The sequence below is a fragment of the Amblyomma maculatum genome, chromosome 2 (assembly GCF_055883805.1).
Source record: "Amblyomma maculatum isolate TAMU_Amacu chromosome 2, ASM5588380v1, whole genome shotgun sequence".
Lineage (NCBI taxonomy): Eukaryota > Metazoa > Arthropoda > Arachnida > Ixodida > Ixodidae > Amblyomma > Amblyomma maculatum.
The window spans coordinates 96,486,041-96,499,875 of record NC_139345.1 but is presented as its reverse complement, the minus strand read 5'-3'; the positions used below and the strand labels follow the sequence as shown (position 1 = coordinate 96,499,875).

Here is a 13,835-nt window from a genome sequence, read left to right as displayed (position 1 = left end):
GCTGGGTGACCTTGACAAGAAGTTGACGTCTTATTATAGCTGGGCCCTGAAGCTTCATGCTGGAGACGTTGGAGCTATGCACAAGGCCGCGATGGCTACTTTCCATCTCATTACTTCAAATGACAGAGTTACAAACCACACACTGCGCCCAAAAGGCCCAAACTCATAATGCTGCCAGAACGCTGTTGCGGCCAAGAGAGAGCCTATCTCCAAGAACAAATACAATTTGCAGTAAAAATGTGGTGCGTGAAGTGCTTTTTCGCATCTATGAGCACTTGGCAAATCCAAAGCTGCTCGAGCAGTGCCTAAGCAAAAAAACGCAAAATAATAATGAGCACTTGCACTCCTTTATACGGCCGTTCGCACCGAAAAAGCGCCAGGCTTCATTATTCTCAGTGCAAGCAGAGACCTTAAGACTATAGAGTCTAATGACTTAATTTTGAATGTTAATGCAGAAAATTTTGATTTAACAGATATATACTGCAAAATTTGGTTTTAAACTTTGGTAGGCCTAGTAAAAAACAGCAAACAAAGAAACCTAATATTCAGAAAATAATAATCTTAGTGCAATATCGCTACCTCAGATTGCTGGTGACATGAATCCAAGAATAATTTTTCTAACCTCAGATGACCATGAGAAAAAAGGTCACAAACATAGGCTAAAACACATGGGAAGAATAGGGCCCACCCTTACCCCTAAACCACACAAAAATGTAGCAGAGAAGCGAGGGCAAAGCGTGCCCCTATGCATGACCGTCAGCGCAAGAATGTGACAGCCTTCTTCGCAACAAAGGCTGCGCACGTGCCACAAAATACTTCACGATGCCGCCTTTCAGATCACGGTTCCTAAAATAAGTTACTTTTATTGTCTCCTCTAAATTTCAACCGATGAAGGACGTAAAGAATACGCTGTCGCCTGCTTCAAAGTTTGTTTCCAGTGACATCGCAGCTACGTAGTTCTGCATTTTCATCTTTTTAGTCACCTTCGTCTTTCGTGTCTTTTGTGCGGTGAAAGCGTAGCACAGCTTTTGCATCTGTGCTTTGACCCCTCAAGTACAACGTACGCCCGTGGACAGCATGCCAAACCGTGCAGTCGTCGAAGGCAGAGTTTCAAATGCAGCCACCACGCTGTGTGAGCGACACGTTCCGTGTGCCAGTATGACAGTGAACATAAGACCATGAACTGCTTCCTCCAAGATTTCGTTTTCCTGAACTTAAGAACTTCTAAATACCTAGAAAATATTCAGTTTTCGAATACTGCTATTTACTTCAGCTCCCAAATCGAACACCGCATTATTTGCTGGGATATTTAAAACTTACAAATACTCGCAGAACCTTAGTGGTTAGTGCATGCTGCAATAGCTTCTCAGTTAAAAATGAGGCTCTGCACATTTTTAAAAAGCCTGAGGTAAATAGCATATGCACATTGTGCATGGATGCCTTCTAATCTGTCAGCAGCAGTGCATGGCACACGCTTAGTTGTGCAACTAAGAAGGCTTTTCCCTAAGAGAGTGTGCTTCCGAAAGCCAGCTTCTTGCACCACTTTACGGCGGTGAACAAAAGCTTTGACAGAGGCGTTTTTTCTTTCTCTGCAGAGGCATTTTATATGTTTTTCAAGTTTCCTTCACAGTGCTGGGGAGACACCTCATGGGTGTTGTCACCTAGGTTGCTGTAGATCACAGTGCTGCAAACTTCACCTCAACTGAATCGCATCCAATGCAGTTCATCTCAAATGTGCTTTTTTTGACGCCGAGTCCTGTGGGAAATCGACAAACGGTCTCTCATTGCTGGAACTATCTTGAGTGTGAATTCATCACAACCAAGTCTAAACAAGAGCCTACAGCGCAACTTTGAAATCAGTGTTGAGTTGTGACATGAAAACGCGAACGATCGAAAGAAACTTCACTTTTAATCGCCAAAGAAAGCAGAAAATTTTTCAGTGCAATCGGCAAGCTTTTTGCAAAGGTACAGTAAAACCTCGATAATACCAATCTGGTTGATACAAATTTCGGGATGATACGAATTCGCAAAATTCCCTTTGGCCAGAGTGCATTGTGTACAATGTGCGAAATTTTGGATGGTCTGAACACTCTCCCGCGCCACAACGAATGATACGAACGCGTGAGCGACCGCAACCTTGAGGACTAAGCACCGCCAGCACGTTGTTGACTCTGCAATCGCCAGCCGCGCTGTATGTACGCATCAAGAGCAGTTTGCGGTGACGCGTGGTCCGTACCTCGCCAACGTCACGATTTTCTGTCAGGCTCCCGCCGCAAAATGCTTTCGTAAGGACCAGACATCACTGACTTCGCGAGCTGTTTGCAGCGCCGCACTGCCCACATATTGGCATCTTCAGTCATGCTGTACGTGCCGCGAGAAGTATGCGGAGGCGGGTGGATCACACATCACCGGCATCGCGATCGTTTTACATGCCGTGAAAGGTTTGCAGCGGCGCGCAGCCTTGAGTAGTAGTCAGCGGCAGCAGGTGCGCACGAGCCACACATCGTAGACTTCGCGACCTCTAGTCGCGCTGTACACATTGCGAGCAGTCTGCGGCCCGCGCGGCTGGCACGTCGCCATTTCTTGTCGTGCTGTACGCGCCCCGAGAAGTCTGCGCAGGCATGCGGCCCGTGTGTCTCCGCCGTCGCGATCGCCTGTCGTGCTGTGTGCGCGGCGAGTAGCGAGCTGTAACCGCGCAAGTAATAAACCTTCTCGGACATAAACAGATATGTGCGACAGCCTTTCCTATGATCCTGCATACTTATTTTCCTGCATACTTATTTTTGACGATACGAATTTTTTCGCGACCCCGTGAGATTCGTATCAGCGAGGTTCTACTGTAATAAAATATTTAAAAATTCAATCACCTCCCCCATTATGTATAAAGTTAGCATTTGATAGGAGATACTTTGTTAAAAGGTGATGATCTGGGCAGCTGCGCAAGTCAGAGCACTTGTGCCAAAGCCACCAGTCACTAAATCACTCCTTTGCCATCGTTCATCTCTGAATTGTCAAATTGCTCTCCAATTCACTCTCTCATGCATGCGCATATACTTCATACTCTAATAGCAAAGAGCCCTTACCTTGGACCCACATTCTCAAGGGTGAAGATTTTGGCGGCCGCTGGGTAGACCTCGAGGAATGTTGCTAGTGTGGTTGCAATGTCCACTGTGTACGTGATGCGTTCCAGGAGCTTCCAGAAGGGCATGAGGCTCAGCTGTGACCCTTCTGAGGCCTTTCCCTCATCTAGACGCCGTGGTGCCACCTCAATGTCGCCATCATCCTCAGACTGGACCGACTGTTCTGCCCTTTCAAATGCCTGTAATGCGCATGCAGTAAGGTCAATAGGGTGGTAGAACGATAGCTTGTAAAAAAAATGAGCATGAGCACATAACATTAGGTTTATGTTTTACTCATAGGTCACTCTGACCCAGTAATAACTGAGAGTTTTATAGTTAAGCGTTTTCATGTTTCACTCCCCTTATTAAGCGGGAGCAGAACGCTTGTGAAAGAATTGCTTTTATCTGCACATTCTAGAAGTTTCCCACACTGGAAACTCCTCTGTGAAGCTAAATTGAAAGTATAGTACATAATAAACTATACAAGTTCATTAAATGCTTCCTGCTGCACACAAATACATATATGTCACTTGCTTTCTCAGGTTTGCTCTGCCTAGTGATCAAAAGTAGTCAACCACCAGCTCTTTGCTTTGCGAACTTTAATTGTGTGCAACCATAGCTTAATTGCCACCATAAGAGATAGCTCCCAGACAGGACATCCGCAATCATGTCCACTCATAACAGTAACCACTAACTCACACTCTCAACCATATCCACTCAATCTTATACTACTCAGATCATCTCCATGTAATATCTGAAGTTTGCAGGCAAGCAGCATCCTTTTAGAGTTCGTATTTCTTCCCTGTCTGTTGGTAACAAATTTGGATGAGAGATTATTGACTGCTCCAGCAAATTAAACTTAGATAAGGTGGCCTCTGATCCGATTCCCTCCCCACCAGAAGTCTGACGGCTGAATGAGCGAGTAAACTTCATTAAATGCTTGAGGATCTTTTATCTTCACCTCTCCAGCCGAGGCTGACGAGCGGTTGGCACCCTGAGCCCAGGGCACCACTGTCTTTCGCCAGCTTACAAGCTCTTGTGACCAGGTAGAGCTGAGCCTCCAGGTTAAAGCTGGCCAGCAAAGCCTCCCACTGCCTTTCATTTGGATTTTCAACTGTTTGTATTTGATGTGCACTGCATTCCCACGTTATGTGGTACAGGGTAGGGGTCCTCCCGCACCATGGGCATTTGTCTCTGGATGTAGTGGGATGTGTCACGTATAATATGTGTAATTTAATAGGTGCCCATCTGTAGCTGCCTCAGGTCTATGGCCTTCCCGTTGCTGAGCTATTTATGTGGCTCCGGATACACTTTCCGCAAGCATCTGTAGTGCTGTAGTATTCTGGTGTAGTCGGGGTCAAGCGGAATCAGGTCCTCTGCCGCAAGACTGTTGGGCGCACGGTAGGTTGTATGTCCTCGAGCTACCCTGTCTGCGTACAAATTCCCCGTGATACCTGCGTGCCCCAGAATCCACACTAGTATTTGAGTGTATGGTTTTGTTGGCTCACTTGTGGAAGTCAGGATTTGGTGTGCTGTCTTAGATATCTTGCCCCGCTAAAAATTTCTACATGCGGATTCAGAATCCGACAGTATCGTCAGACTCTCCCCCGTTTCTCTTCCCTGCCTAATGGCCAGTGCGACAGCCGCTTATTCTGCCTCGGTGACCGTACAGTTTTGGATCGAGGCACTAACAACTTCGCGGCTCTCGCAGTCTGTGACCGTGGCTACCGCCCTCTCTGGTAGGTGAGCACTCCCTGCAGAGATGGCGTAATGAGAAACCCGAGGCTCCTGCTGGACTCTTTGGCCAAAATTAGTTTTTCTGCTTGGAATGAGGGATAATTTATTGCCAGCCTTCCATGATCCAAACCCATGTTAAACGTATGCTCAGTGAGACGACAAGCGCCTGTGGGTTTTCGTAGCTAGCACTAAGGATGTTTCACAGTTGAACCCCTATGTAGCAAATCTCCATGTAGCGAATTCCTCGATATTATATGAAGTTTTTCAATTCCCCAACACTGCCTCCATCGAAGCGCACGTGTTTGAAAACTACACTGGCACTGCACTGTAGTTAACATTGCTGGCCCGCATAAGACTAATGCAAACATGCTACAACAGCATAAAAAATGGTAAAGTACAGGACCCAGCCGCATGCAGAGCAGGTGGACAACGATTCACCCGCCTAACATCGCTAGCAAGACCATTTTTGGTCCAGTTCATAAAAAATGCCCCCCATATCTCTATGGTTCAGTCCACTACATATACCAGACACTAGGAGCGAAACTAAAGGAGGACTTAGCACTAACGTGGTCATACATGGCCAAAAAAGTTACAGGAGCTTTCATAATCATGACGAGACTTCTATCACTTGAATGAAAAGCTACGTTTTGTAAAAGAACTTGCCTTACTTTCACACATGCATGAAATGAAGCACATATATATGCAGCATATAGGCATGCGCAAATTTAAAATTTTTGAGTATGAATTGAATATAAATATAGGGGAAAATGTGTTCGAATATTGAATAACCATTCAGCAAAAAAAAAAAAAAAAAAAAAAAAGAACACTAAACATTGTTTGTCTTCTTTAATATATGAAATTAGAACTGCATGAGAATAAAATTAGAATAACTGAAATTACAATTGCAGACAAATGTGTACCCTATTTGAAAATCCAGTATAAATTTTATATGGGAAGCACCTGCCTGACACTAGGTAGAATTGCCATACTGCTGCTGAATATAGTAAACTCTCGTTTTTAAAATATTTGCGCGCCCCTAGAGCATGAAAAGTGTTGTTGCCACACTGCTGCTGAATACAGTAAACTCTCGTTTTTGAAATATTTGCGCGCCCCTAGAGCATGAAAAATGTTGTGGGTGCAATTTGATGCGAGTTTTTAAGGGTAGAAAGTTCCCAATGTTACGTTCATAAAGAGAAATTCCCCCATTTTCCCACCAGTGCCTCAGTTGCATTTATGCAAATTGGCCACTTTTGTACGTGTAGAGGAACCTTTTCATGCACTTCTGAAGCACTCACCAAAAGCATGGTGTCCTCGATGTCCTTCAGGTCTGAGCAGTACTTTGGCTGACAGCTAATGATGTGCTCGACCATGCGACATATCAGGTCGTGGTTACCTCTCCCGAACATCACACAAACGTCAAAAATTTTCGGAATGTCAAAAATGTAGTTTTCATATATGAGGTCTGCAAATTTTTGCTTGTCGATGAAGTGGATCTGTCAGAAAAGGTGCAGCAGAGGGAGAGAAAGAATCAACAGCCAGGAATGCACTCGTCTTGGGAGAAAATTATAGTAAACACATCGATCTGAGCATGAAGTCACCACTACAGAGGTTAAGAAGTTCGCAGGAGTCAAGTGGATGCAGGTAGCACAGGACCGGGTTAATTAGAGGAATATGGGATGGGCCTCTGCCCTGCAGTGGGTATAGTCAGGCTCAAGAGTGCGCCCTACCACGGAGGTGCAATGGTTAGGGCGCTTGACTATTGTGCCCAAGGATGAGAGATGGAATCCCGGCCGCGGTGGCCACTTTTCGATTGATGCGAAAAGCGAGGCACCCCTGTGCTAAGCGATGTCAGTGCCCATTAAAGAACCCCAAGTGGTCAAAATTTCCGGAGCCCTCCACTACGGCATCTCTCATAGCCCGAGTTGCTTCGGGACGTTAATCCCTATAAACCTAACTAAGAAGACAGCAGCAAATACCCCACATAGGAGAACTTACAGCTAACAGCATTGATCAGTTAATGAGAGTTCTAAGCATGACTGATTGGAATGCACTCAAAGTAAAAAAACTTTTAAAAGAACTTTTTTTTTTTTTCAGGACCTGCAGTGGGAAAAGGAAGGCCACTTATTTGGTAGTGCATGGAGATATGGGATTCTCAAAAAAAAGAGGGAGGGGGCGCACAAGAGATGCAACTTTGATCGAAGCAAAATTAAGCATAACTCTAAACACAATTTGGCGCTGAGATTTGAATAAACATTAAAAATCCGTATGTGTTTAAAAATTATTCACAGCCCTTCATTATCATCCTCAGCCTGACTATACCCACTGCAGGGCGAAGGCCTCTCCCATATTCCTCCAATTAACCCGGTCCTGTGCTAGCTGCATCCACTTCTTGACTCCTGCAAACTTCTTAACCTCATCCACCCACCTAACTTTCTGCCGCCCCCTGCTACGCTTTCCTTCCCTTGAAATCCAGTTTATTGTCCTAAGCGACCATCGGTTATCCTTTCTTCGCGCTACATGTCGTGCCCATGCCCATTTCTTCTTCTTGATTTCCACTAGAATGTCAGTGACGAGTTATTTCTCTGACCCACTCTGCACCTTTCCTATCTCTTAACATTATCCCTACCATTTTTCTTTCCATAGCCCTCTGCGTTGTCCTCAACGCTGTCCTCAACTCCTTGTTAGCTTCCACGTTTCAGCCCCACAGGTAAGTATAGGTAAGATGCAACCGTTGTATACTTTCCCCTTGAGCGATACTGGTAAGCTGCTAGTCATAATCTGGGAGTGCTTGCCAAATGCGCTCCATCCCAGTCTTATTCTCCTTGTTATTTCCTTTTAATGGCGTGCCTAAAATGTCATGGTGCTGCTTTAGTACATAAAGCTCGATTAATTGATGCAGTGTTTCAATAGCTGACGCATTTTTGTTAAAGAGAAGGTGCCTCTGCAGAATAACAAAAGTTAAGAACCCTGAAGAATACTCAGGCTACAGGGGCACTCAAAACAACCGTTACATATGGAAAGCCCTTGCACAGCACAATTAGGTTGCCTCTCACAGGAAAAAGAACGTATCTTTAACAACTGTGGCCCTGGGAAGCGTGAGAGGAGAAGAGCAAATGCACTTCCTGCGGGAATAGCACCCATAGCAAAGGCCCAAAGATGATATCTACACTTGCAAATATGCACACATAAAAAAAAACCACAAAACAATTAGCGTGGTCTCAATATGGAAACAAAAAAAATTTTTTTTCACAACATATATATATATATATATATTATTATTTTTTTTTTTTTAAACATGACCTGCTCAGCTGGGCTCCTGCAGCAGAATTTCATAGTGTAGTAGGGTGTGAAAACCATTCTTCTCTATCTTGTCATCGAAAATTTTTTTTTTTTTTTTTCTGCCTGCTCATGTTCACACCTTAAGAATAGCCTAGCACTATTTAACAATCCTCAGGGTTCATACAGATTCAAAACGGGCAAATTCAAGGATATTCAAGGAATCTCAAGGCCCAGCTGGAGTAATTTCAAGGACTCAACACAATGCTACATGCCGCAGTTTTCAATATCGGGTGCCAATTTTACTGAACAAAACGATAAAGATACATTTCAAGGAACAGCTTGTATTGCACTAAGCCAATATAATAAAGCCAGTATTGCACTAAGCCAATATAATTAAAAAATGTTCCATTTTGAAAAACACCCTGCAATGCATTCATTGCACCAGTGTCGAAGAGCAATCCATTCTGCAAAACTGCTAATGGCAACTTCAGGGGAGCTCCTGCCACTTTTCCTGATTCTTCTCGTTGAGGCTACACAGTTCCTCAGTCTTGCTTTGTGCAGCCTTCTTCAGACTATTGGATCTGACAATGTACTTCAGATCATTAGCTGCCTCTGCCTATTCAGCATACGTATCTGCTGAAGCGTGGAGGTCAGCTATTGTTGCCTCGAGTTTCTTTTTCTTTTTTTTCACTGCGTCGATCTCTCCGTCTAAGCAGCGCCTCTTTGGTTATCTGACATCACACTGCTTCTTTTCTCCTGCCTCCAGGTGTGCAGCATACTGCTGCCGGGCAGGTGATACAGCAGTCCTTAGGTCTTTCGTAACAAGGACGTTAAGAATGCCCCCTGCCTTCGTCACAGCGTCGCATACAATATGTTGCAAAATATACGAGAGGTCCTTCAGGTTTTCTACGGCAACCTGGCGGTTCACAGTAAACCCTCACTCCACAGTGGCCTGCCCATGGCTGAGCACAAGCAAGAGCTTGAAAACTTTCCAGAGTTCCCCATATGATGAATTAAACTTCACCAGCTTGGACAAGAACTCGTCCACCCTGCTTACATTCTTCTCAAACATTCGCAGATTATGCATCTCTTCCTGCAGGAACTCAGTGCACACCCCCAGTACAGTGTCTCTTTGGTGCTCAGACATTCTGCCTGCTGTAATGAGGGCATCCAACACTCTTCTGAAGCTGGCCAGGCACTCATATTAGTACACATTTGTCGTGGGTCCAAGTGGGCTTCTCTCAGGCCCCTTCTTTGTCACACTGATCAAGAAGTGTTTGCATTCCATGCAGAACTGGAACACATCCTTCTGGCTTGCCTTAGTTTTCCTGACAGTCTGTTCAACGGCATGTCCTACACCAACCTTTTCAAGCAAACTGTAGTTCTCGGTGCTTTCAATCTCCACCGTCAGGAGACCAGCGACCCCTTGTGCTGAAGACAGGACCGAGCCCTTCAGAAACTTCGTTAGTAGCTTCCAGACTACTATTTCCAAATCCCTTGCAAGAAAAAACACCATAGGCTGATCCGTTTGGTACTCAGTGAGGAATGGCTTGAGGGTCATGGCCACACCTAGTGCAAACTGAAGCTTTGCTAGCAGCAATACATCCCTGGCAAACTCACACAAGTTGTGAAATGATCCACATTTTAGGGGGCTTACTTCCTTCTTCTTTGCAGCTGCAATAAACTTCTTAATATCACACCACAATAGCAAGGCTCTCTCTATCACAGGGACATTCTCCAACAACCAGTGTTCAACAAAGTTCAGGGAAAAGCCTCCAGACCGGTAACTGCTGAGAAGTCTTCTCTCCTTGCAGGAAAACCATGGAAAAGCGCGCTCAGCCTGGAGAGCAGACAGTCAACTCCCCACTTACTTGCTGTAACACCTGCCCTGCATGGTATGGAGGCCACAGGTCCCAATGTCCAGACATTGAACTTGGTACGCTTGATGCAGGTGCTCTTGGAAATTCTTGAGTAACTTAAGGTTAACATTGGGACCATCCATTGAAATCTGAAGAATTTTCTCAAGAGGGAAAGGCTCGAGCGCACTCAGTAGCTTTCCTTGAATGTCCTCATGTCGAGTGCCCCATAAACACCGAGGTATAGTACCTCGTTGCCACCTTGGGAAACAAATTCCAAAACAGGATGTGACCATCCATTTGTTTCTGCTGGATATAACTGTTCGTGGACTCGTCGAAGAGTATCATGTAGTAATCACAATTTTTTATCTCCCGCTGCAAAGCAGATAAAAAGAAGGGCCTCAGACTACGGCATGTCATGTAGGCACATTTTTTCTCTCCGCAAGAAAACGCTTTGGCACGTCACTGTCCGGAAACATACGCTGGAATAGCTGGCCTGCTTCCGATGATGACCGATAGAAGAAATGCGATGTGACAACCTTCAAAGTCCACGGAATCTCTGCGTTCCTCACCAGCTTGTGTGCCTAGCAAGCATCGTCTAGCTTTCCCGATTGTGAAGGAGGCGGGATGGCTGACTGTTGGCTCGTACTTGGAACTAAATAACTTCACACCGAGCTATTGGCTGCAATCTTCATGACACCAGCATGCCTGGCACTCTTCATATGGCTCTTTAATGCCGACTCGCCCATGGTGGTGTTATCCAAGGTCTTGCTGCAAGGCTTGCATCCTGTGCGGTGCTCACTCGTCGTATCTGGTGCAATCCAGTCATTGTAAGCGTCGTTGTGAAGTCACGCGCCTTGAAATTTTCATTTCCCAGGCGCTTTCTTTCCAGTTGGATGCTTGAGTGCGACAAGTCGGGTACAGAACCGACATAAAAAATCAATGCTGTCAACCACCATAACAAAAGCGCCAAAATTGGATTGGATTGCATCGGCTCAAGTTGGCTTCAAAGAGAGTGGCTCCAATATGGCTAACCGCCGCGCAAAGTTGGCTTATTAGCACAAACTGATTTTTTACGCCTGAGATGCAGATACTGAAACACAATATTGAAAATACAAATATTTTAACCGCGTCTTTTTTTTTTTCTCATTAATAACCATTTGCATGCATACGCTAGGAATTCAAGGATTTTAAAGGGCCTTGAAAATGAAATTTTCAAATTCAGGGGTTTTCAAGGACCTGTGCGCACCCTGAATCCTTCTTTCTGAAACACACATATTCTTCAAACAGGGAGCCACTTTTCTGCACATCAGCGACACTCACTTTTGACTCCTTGTTCGTGGAAAGACGAAGGAATGCCCGGAACACTAACTTGTACACCCTGTCTTCGGCCTGCTCCATTTCTTTTGTTATTGTGCAGCGACTCAGTCCTGTGTACCTAGAGGAAATTGCAAAACAAAAATGGGTGCTGAATTATCACAGGAAACAAAACATGGGGAGGGGGGTGATTTGAGCTCCGCCTTTAAGGGCATGACACAACAGAGCTAACGGCTCCTGTTTGCAGCTTCATCTTTAGCCGTGCTTCAGTAAAACTGGTGTAGCACACTTTCTTCTTCTCAGTGGCTGCCTTTCTATTACGGCCCTAAATTTGTTGTGTGCACTGATTTGCTGCTTGTTTTTGCTTGGTTTGTCCGGCCTGTAAAAAGCCAGTTAGCTTAGGCTAGGCTAGGCAACTTTTTGTTTGGTAGGCAGCAGTTGCTTAGATGGCAGTTGCATGCCAACTGTTCTCTGTCTTGACCTCCCGCTAACATGCAAGCTACAAAAAAATGGCGAGCTTCCTACAATTTTCATCTCTGGTCTTATTCTGCCTTCACACTGACATCGCAGCAAAGAGCGCCACATCTCTCCTCTTCCCTCCTATTGCCTTCCCAGGCCCCAGATGTGAGCCATGTGAACACGCGCTCAATCAGTTCGATTTGTATCCCAACAGTGGCTGTTGCCGCAATACGGAGTAATGTTTTAGAGACTTGTGCAGCAGAGACATGTTTATTCTGAACTGAATGACTGCTATTCTTTCCACACACTCCTCCTCTAATGCTTTTTGCAGCATCTTCTTAATTTCCCACATCAATACCAGCTCTGCAACTAAGCAAGAACTGGGAGATGTTGCACCGCTATATTCGGACACAATGCAAGAACGGAATGGCTAATGTCCCTCAAAGGAGGCCTTCCAGACAATGGCACTAACCAGTCTGGATGAAATTATGACTAATCTGTCAGGATGTGGTGAATGAAAGGTGGATTAATCTACAGCTTAAACAAATTAACCATGACATCTTGAATATAGGCTGATGCCAATGGACGAAGGGCCTCCTTAGAAGAGCATCTGCCATTTCGTTCTTGAGTTGTGTCTGACCATGGTAAACGATGTCCAACACATAGACCTTGAAAATATGAACCTGACCTGCTGAGTTTTGTCAGCAACTGGATCTTTCAACAACAATTTAAAAAAAAAAAACTACAGTGAGCTTCATCTGTGCCGAAGTGATGACACATCTGATTTCCTCAATGTCCACTTTTCTTTACAATCAACCTGCCACAAAGACAAATATGGTCACAAGTAACTTCTTCACTAGGAACTTTACAAACGAACATATCCTGATGAGCTTAAGATTTCCAAATATGATCAAAAACAAAAAAGATCTAAGTTAAAACATACACATACATGTTTGCACTCCTCCTATAAATGTTCTACTGTAAAGGCCTTGCTAGTGAACACAAATGAGAACCTTGCGGCAAAGATTCAGTTCACAAATCAAGTTTTTACAGCAATTCCGTTCCCCCATATTTGATGTGGCCAAAGTGGCGGCAGATATGTGCTGAGAACAGCAATACCCTGAACAGACAGCAACATGAAAAATGAATTAAAAGAGAAGAGCGGAGGCACGAAAGTCAACCAAGCACAATGCATCAGCATACCTCGGTGCAAGTCGCAGGTAGGACTCAAGCAACTGGTGAAAACCATCATCATAGAGGGCATGAGACCAGAACCTGGGAGAGAAAGCATGTTGTACGTGATTGATAACGAGAGCTGACACACCGTGAGTAATCCCCCCCAAGCCGCGTCATATTGCATTGGGACTCACCGATTATGTGGGATACGCAGCATTTTTGTCAGGTCTTCCTCAATGTACGCCATGCGTTCCAGCCATTCGTCAATTTCTGCACAATACTGTTCGGCCAGGTTATGTGGCTCATTGGCATAGATGGACATCAACTCCTCAAAGCTAAAGATGATCCGGGCAGGTCTATATTTGAGCCAATAAATTGGTTCAACAAAACCCTTGTTCTGCAGAAGATGAGGAAGAAGGAACGAGTTCCATGTCAAACAAAAACACTGTACTCAATTAGGCAAAAAGTGCTTCCATGCGTCCTCTAAGTCACCATCATCATCAACCAGATGATTATACCCATTGCAGGGCGAAGGCCTCTCCCATACTTCTCCAATTAACCCAGTCCTGTGCTAGCTGCATCCACTCGACCCCTGTGAATTTCTTTAACCCCTTACGCCCACCTAACTTTCTGCCGCCCCTTGGCTATGCTTTCCTTCCCTTGAAATCCAATTTGTTACCCTTATTGACCATCATTTATCCTCTCTTCGCACTACATGCCCCACCCATACACATTTCTTCTTGACTTCCACTAGAATATCATTACCTCAAGTTATTTCTCTGAACCCCTCTGCACACTTTCTATTTCTTAATGTTAAGCCTCCCATTTTCTGTTTGATAGCTCTCTGCATTGTCATCAGCTTAAGCAGAACCCTTTTCATTACCCTTCATGT

General features: G+C 44.8%; 1 protein-coding gene and 1 pseudogene across 4 annotated transcripts in view; both read right to left on the bottom strand.

Moving 5' to 3' along the window:
• The window catches only part of LOC146199321 (activating signal cointegrator 1 complex subunit 2), a 76,932-nt gene that overhangs the window by 45,254 nt on the left and 17,843 nt on the right, over window positions 1-13,835 (bottom strand). For all 4 annotated transcript variants that reach the window (XM_084594791.1, XM_084594792.1, XM_084594790.1 and 1 more), the window contains exons 3-7: window positions 13,138-13,340; window positions 12,971-13,042; window positions 11,315-11,429; window positions 6,152-6,349; window positions 3,084-3,319 (exon numbers count right to left, since the gene is read on the bottom strand). In XM_084594791.1, the coding sequence (XP_084450917.1) occupies window positions 3,084-3,319; window positions 6,152-6,349; window positions 11,315-11,429; window positions 12,971-13,042; window positions 13,138-13,340 (824 nt within the window). The remainder of the gene's footprint in view (window positions 1-3,083; window positions 3,320-6,151; window positions 6,350-11,314; window positions 11,430-12,970; window positions 13,043-13,137; window positions 13,341-13,835) is intronic.
• On the bottom strand, window positions 8,623-10,950 carry LOC146199322 (uncharacterized; annotated as a pseudogene).